We start from the raw sequence: 7,110 nt of genomic DNA, 5'->3' as shown, positions 1-7,110 counted from the left end.
GGGGTGCAGAAAAGCAAGCGGACAGACAAGTACGTACGCAGGAGACAGAGGCAGAATGTAACCATGGGAGGACAACCTGCCACCCCGTTTGAGGCGATCCGAGCGGAAGTTCTCGTAGTGAAGGTCCTGGGTCACTTCCTGTAGATCCTGCATGTGGGTTCTGTGGGGTTGTGCAAAAGTCAGCAACAATAAATACTCATGCACAGACTTTTAAAAAAATAAAATAAAATAAAAACTACATATGCTAGCTCCACCGTACCTCTGTACAGATCTCTGGTTATGAAGTGCAGAAGACCATAAGAAATGATTTAACCATACTAAGGTTTTTATTTTAGTCAAACCTGCCAGCATTGCTATCACTTAGTATCTAGTATGAATGTGGGACACCACAAATGTTCTTCTCCTTTCCTGCCATGGTTAAATCCCTTTTCTAATAAGCTAGACACTAACAGAATATTTACACTCACATACACGGCAATGACTTAACGTCAACGTTACTCTTCTTCCTAAAATTTTTAAGAATAAGGAAAGCAGTGGGTTCTAGTGTCCCCTGCCTCTTCTACCACTCACATCAGCATGATCCGCAGCTTGAGGAAATCGTTGTGTTCAGGGTTCTCCACCTCCACCACTCCCCAGGGGTACAGGCGGCCCCTCACCTTCTTCCCTTTGGCCTCAATCTGCTGGTTGGATCCTACCACCGCAAATGGAATGCTAGCCTGGAAAAGGAGTATTTCATGTGTTTGCAGTCAGGGTTCTGTGGCTAAAGAAGAAAACGTCGACTTGTCTTTGATGGGAGAGAATTCACACGTTCAGGGATGAAAAGTTTTGCAGGGAATGGTTTACCTTCAGGATCCTGGTCTGCTCTTTGAAGTCCTCATCCTCATCCGACTCGGCATCAGGAAGGTGGTAAATCTTGATCCCATGTTCATCGATCTCATCCAGAATCTTATCAAGATAGTGACAAAACACAGGTTCCTCACATTACCAGTTATGTACATGCTGTAGATGGCAACCTATTACTTCCTCTACAGTCTGGACTTTATGTAGTAAAAAAGACAACATTTCTGTGAATCAAGATCACTTTTGACTAGTCTGCCTTGACGCTTCCTGTCTCACCGTGGTTTATTTAACTTTTAGTTTTACATATTTAATCTAAAGCCCGTCAATATAGTCCTTTAGGTATAAATATATCAACACTATCATACACTGGATCGCTAAAGCAGTGACCATGAGCACATGATGGATACTGTTAATTTCAGGAACTGGAAAAGATCCTGAACAATGGGTGACTGCTGTTCTCACCCTGCGCTTGAGCCTCTCCCTCTCTCGGAGGGTGAGTGTATCTGCCTTGGCGATGACAGGAACCACGTTGACCTTATTGTGAATGGCCTTCATAAACTGAACATCCAGGGGTTTCATGCTGGTTGGACAGGAAACAGACCGGCACGGGGTCAAAAAGAGAAACATTCATGTAAGTATTTGGGAAAAGCAAAGAATGAAAAGAAGGCGTGGCAAATATGGTTAGTAAAATAAACAGAAACTTCAGTGCAACTTTTACTAACTGAAAAGCCCCGTATGTGTGCAAGCATGCATTTCAGAACTCACCCATGACCAAGCGGGGAGATGAAGTAGAAGCAGCAGTGAACTCTATTGTCAACAATGTGCCGACGATTTAAACCGCTCTCGTCATGGAGGTATCGCTCAAACTGGTCATCAATGTAACTGATGATGGTGCTGAAACTGGATGAGAAAAATATACGCCATATTAAAACACACAGAATGTATCACAGTACACTCTATCAGAATAAATATTAATATAAAAAGCCCAGATGAAAAATAAATTCTCCCCCTGCTGTCTTTCTTTACAACCTCTGAACAAACGTTAGATTTTATCTGTCCAAGGTCAGTGGCTCATTACTGCTTGAGATCACAAGACAGACACTCTGTAATTTAAATTTAAAAACACCTCATCAGCGCACACACCCTAAAAAGATTTCATACCAGTCTTGGCTGTTGATGGCGTCTCCGTATCCTGGTGTGTCTACCACAGTGAGACGGAGCTTCACTCCTCGCTCCTCAATTTCTACTGTCGACGCCTCAATCTGAACCGTCCTTTCGATCTTTTCTGTTGGAAGAAAAAAAAACGGTGCAAGAATTCATAACTACATGCAAGGACACAGTCAGTCCATGATTTTCATCAAATGGCTCTACTTAGTTGAATTTGTTGATGATGTGCTTTTAATACACAGGTTTTACAAAGTGCTAAAACAAGGATGGTTACTCGCATGTTTTACCTGCTGCTCCGGGGATGACTCTCTCAGGGTAAAGGTCAGTGAGGAACAGGCTGTTGATCAGGGTAGATTTTCCGAGCCCAGATTCACCTTTTGACAGCAGAGGAAAATGAAACAATCACGCAGTCAGCATCAGTAACATGAATAAATATTACACACTTGCTAAAAATGACTGAAATAAAGCACAGTCATGTTCTGGTTGGTGCAAGTTTCAGTGAACAGAACAAAGGAGAGCCTCACTGTGCTGCAGGAAACAAGACATCTGCTTGTGACGCACAGTAGGCCGCATACCACACAGAAATACATGATACTAAATCTGACTTCTGCATCCCAGAGCTGTCAGGTGGCTGATTAAACAACCCTAGTGCTTAAGGAAGGAGTGCAAGTGCTCATAATCTGTCAGCAGCATTCAGGCGCTATGAGTCAAGAAGAAAAGTGCTGGGTAGTTTCACTGTCACAAATATTAGTATGACTTGGATGAATCAGAATCATAAATACTTTATTGATCCCTGAGGGGAAATTCTTTGTCACAATTGCACTTGTCAAAGGTAGATAGATAAAAAGTATATAAATATAATAGTATAAATATAACAAAAAAATAAAGACAAATATAAAGATGTGTGGGTATGTACAATATTTACATTATTAAGATTATGGTGAACCAAAAAGGACAAGTGAATAAATAGCAGCAGAGAATATTGCACATAATTATTAAACAGGTAATATTGGACAGAAAATAGATAATGAATAGATGAGGAATACATTTAAGTGACTGTATACTGAAGAATTTGAGACTGATTTCAATGTTTCTTCTAATATTGCATCATCATGAATGATCTAAGCATCAAACAAAACCTTCCTTACCTGGTGAAAGAACCTAACGTAAACAATTACCCATAAACCAGCACCAGGCCACTAGCCATTACAAACACTTGACGATAAGACACAGACAAACATCCAAGACTGTATCCACAGAGTGGTCAAGATTAAAATAAAACCAAACAGCCTGATTTAGAGACATGTGCCTCATACCGTACTAAAAATATCTCTTAACTGATTTTTGCAATACCCATTGAGTATTGCTTTAGTCTAGCATTTTGTTTAATTTCTCTCAAGGAAATTCACTAAACTACAGCAGCAGTTTCGCTTAAGCAACTGCAGTGAACTTGATATGTAAGAAATCACCTGCCTTAAGTCTCACGTTCACAGACTTACAGATGCTGACACATAGACAACCTAAAGCTTTGGTGCTTAACTCAGGAATGCTGCTACTGTGGTTCCCACAGCAGAGTAGAAAACATGTACATAAGTATTTTACATCCAAAACTGGCAATTTTCGACAACATCTTGTATGGAAAATCCAATTCGACATATACATTATACAATAAAGTTTACAAGTGATTATTTCTATCTGTGGGGGAGAACGCCAGCTATCTAAATGTGCAGGGGAAAAAAAGCACTAATTTATTTATAAACCTGGGTCACACAGAAGGTTAAATAAGCACTCAATGAGTTTTCTTGCAGTAGAGGGACCAGCAGGCCCTTGTCCACTGTGTGAATCAGCCCCTCGAGGCCCATTGGCTACATTCCTCTCTGGTTTATTTTAAAGCAAAAGGATGAGCAGTGTTTAGGGGAGCTTTTACCCTCCCCCCTTACCAACAAGCAGGGAGGTTCACACAGTCAGTGTTCACACTGCTGCTGCTGATGCTAGCTGAGCATCTACACATATGTGACATCTGCCATTTTCTACTGACCAAAAGCCTTCATGCACACAACAATACTGAAGACAAGGCCAAAGACAACACATATGCTTACTCTTAGCATACAAACAGCAGGAACTACAGAGATGGAAGATTTAAAACTGTTTTGTAGAAAGGCCATTATATATAGAAAGCATATGAGAGCACCAACTGTATACTGAGCAGGACAGTGGCCAAGATCCTACCATAAATGTATCACAAAAATAAACTCAGATGACCCAAAAACACATACCTCAACGTTTTCTCTATAATGACAAGCAGGACAAAACAAGAAAAAGCGTGAGAAACAATGATGACACACTCACCTACCACCATCAATGTAAACTCAAATCCTTTTTTTACTGACTTGCGATGAACCTGATTAGGCAGGTTTGCAAATCCAACATACCCTGGGGTCTCAGGGTTGGTGAACTGCCCCTGCTGTAGAAAAAAAAAGTGCAAAGACATGAGATTTATTATTTAAGAAAAACATGTTTGGTGACATTAAAACTTGCACATAATTATACTTTTTCTGTCACATATTTAAATCAGTTAAACATTGTTTGGCTATCATTATAGCAACAACATGACAACCAATTATTAATGCTAGAGTAGAAACCAATGAGGAGACATCTGTTCGTGAACAGCCAGGTTATTTAAGAGGGCAACAGTGACTTCTCTGCAGTTTATTTGCAAAAGACCTTCCACTCTTCATTCCATTGTTTATGGCCCTTTCCTACAAAGAGCTAGTCAAACCAATGAGATGAAGGCCGACAGGACAGCATTTAACCACTCATGTAGCAATGCTAGACAGTGGCAAGTTCAAATCAAACACAAAAAAGGTACACGATCCTTATTTAGTTTGCTCATTGTGGCCACACAGTAGTGTACGATTTATAAACCCTCCCTTCCCCGTCCTTTCAGCAAAGGTCATGACTGATAAGCCTGAAAAGCAGCGTGTTCTTCCTCTGCCTTTGAGCCTTTCAACCCGCACAAAGCTACATCAGTGAGTCATGAGGATGGCGAGCACTGAGCAGCACACCGAGCATATGCCTGAGCGACCCAGTGTTCAGCGAGTAATATCTGTGACAATAATGTCAGTAAAGCAGGGAAGCACAAAATGTCCCAGTGAAGTGAGTGGGAATGCTCAGTTAAAAAAAAAAAAGAAAGAAGACGTTCTGGATTGAATTCCAAGACAACAGCAGAATATTTGGTTAGATCTATAACAAAACAAAACCACCTAAGATTAACTCGGAGAATAAGAGTAAATACACACACAGCTTCCTCATCACTATTACTGGTCTGCCATTAATCTAGCAGGACAGACACTGAAGCAGAAGTAGGAATCTGGCATTACTGCATACTTTATTGGTTTAGATGTGTTTCTGTTTTCCAAAACTCACCTTCATTTTGTCAGCTTGAGACATTTTTTCTCCTTGCTAAACCTGAAAGAAATGACAAGCTGTATCACACACTGATAAACCTACTATAAATTACTGTAAATGAAAAAAATGCTACCTTCCTGTCCTCTGTGAACCTTTTCTGAAATGGCTCATATAGAGGCAGATACTTGCAGGCCTGACTCTGTGAGAGACAGGAAGTCTGGTTTGTGCTCAGAAAGGTTTGTGAGCGTCTCACCACAAAAAAAATCCTTTTCCTGCTAAGATAGCTGCAGCTGCGTCCCACTACAGCCCCATGATTTGAGGATAAGAGATCAAGCTATGTTTATGATATTAATCCCAGCGTCTCAGCATTTGTTATCATGTGCTTACTGCCTGGGTGCTGGCTGGTGTGTTTTATTCAACTCTACATGAAATGAAACTGTCGGAAACACCCATAGCACTCGGGGTGTTGGGATTAAAACGACATATAAACATATAACTACATACAAAGTGTGCAAGCTAGTTCAGAATATAGTTTGAGCCAATGTTAGAAGCCTACCCTACCTAGTTTGATCATATAAATATGTAGCGCTAACGTAAACAAACATTATTATCTTTATTTTCTTGCATGAGTGGATGATGATGAATGGAAATTAGCTGGTTAATTAGCAAGCGGCTATTTTCATAACGGTAACAACCCAGTGGGTGTGAAATGTGCTGATGCTCACATCTGCCACGAAATCTGCCCCCAAATTTTTATGTTAATTCTTGTCCATGAAAGGCTATCAAAACGAGCCCAAAATCAAAGCCACTTACCGAGTTAACAGCCTGAGCTAGCCGTTCAAATAAACTGGTACAAGACAAGCTTAGCATAGCGTTAACTAGCCGAGTTAACTTAGCTTCTCCCTGCAGGATGTTAACTTAAACAGCTAATGTTAGCGTCGTCGGTTTAACTGCTGTACCGCGATTAACACAGCGCTGAGACAACTTAGGGATAAATCAGAGAGATAAATAGTGTTACCTTACAGAAGAGTATAGTGCAGACAGAAGGACAGAGAAACTAGCCGACGATGAACAGCAGACTTGGCGGACACCTCAAATTCTTCAGATTCCGGTGCAGCAGCTTCCTTTAGCACACAGACCACAATGCACTGGGCGAGAGCAGCAGCAGCAGAGCCAACACTGCACATGGACACTTCTGTGAAGTCAGCCTGCTTACACACACAATATCAGCTATTATAAACTTATAAAAATAAAATCATACATATTATCATCAAGACCGTGGCTGTGCCTGCGCAGTATTAACAAGACATATATAATGCACGGGCACAGTTAGAAACCCTGAAAGAATTATTCATGTCACCCAGTCTGTGATACAGCCCCGTTCGAGCATTTATGTGCCATCTCCATCTGTGAGCCCCTGGAGTCATCACCACTACTCCCACAGTCATAATATGATTGATGTAGTATATTATTCTTTATTGAACAATCCCTGCACAATAACTCAGTAACTTTGACTCTAGTCATCCACCTGTTTACTGTTTACTTCTTATCATTATTCATCATTCTGTAATTCAATAATTTACTCCAGCATCCTTTGCACACTGCTCATTGCACTATTGTCTCGATCTGTCTACATTGTACATTGTACACATATGTGTTCTGTATACTGTTGTTTGTTCCTGGTTCTTGATTATC

At 40.7% G+C, this 7,110-nt stretch overlaps 1 protein-coding gene across 3 annotated transcripts in view; it reads right to left on the bottom strand.

The window, feature by feature from the left end:
- The window catches only part of sept2 (septin 2), a 9,493-nt gene extending 2,908 nt beyond the window's left edge, over positions 1 to 6,585 (bottom strand). Inside the window, exons 1-10 of one of the 3 annotated variants that reach the window (XM_046051827.1) lie at positions 6,434 to 6,585; positions 5,434 to 5,475; positions 4,357 to 4,471; positions 2,295 to 2,381; positions 2,002 to 2,125; positions 1,606 to 1,740; positions 1,303 to 1,420; positions 844 to 945; positions 571 to 716; positions 38 to 160 (exon numbers count right to left, since the gene is read on the bottom strand). In XM_046051827.1, the coding sequence (XP_045907783.1) occupies positions 38 to 160; positions 571 to 716; positions 844 to 945; positions 1,303 to 1,420; positions 1,606 to 1,740; positions 2,002 to 2,125; positions 2,295 to 2,381; positions 4,357 to 4,471; positions 5,434 to 5,457 (974 nt within the window). In that variant the 5' untranslated portion in view covers positions 5,458 to 5,475; positions 6,434 to 6,585. The remainder of the gene's footprint in view (positions 1 to 37; positions 161 to 570; positions 717 to 843; positions 946 to 1,302; positions 1,421 to 1,605; positions 1,741 to 2,001; positions 2,126 to 2,294; positions 2,382 to 4,356; positions 4,472 to 5,433; positions 5,476 to 6,433) is intronic. The other 2 variants (XM_046051829.1, XM_046051828.1) reach the window with 2 other exon arrangements.
- Between the last annotated feature and the right edge of the window lie 525 nt (positions 6,586 to 7,110).

The sequence above is a fragment of the Micropterus dolomieu genome, linkage group LG06 (assembly GCF_021292245.1).
Source record: "Micropterus dolomieu isolate WLL.071019.BEF.003 ecotype Adirondacks linkage group LG06, ASM2129224v1, whole genome shotgun sequence".
NCBI classification, from domain to species: domain Eukaryota; kingdom Metazoa; phylum Chordata; class Actinopteri; order Centrarchiformes; family Centrarchidae; genus Micropterus; species Micropterus dolomieu.
This window is presented reverse-complemented; position numbering and strand designations above follow the sequence as displayed.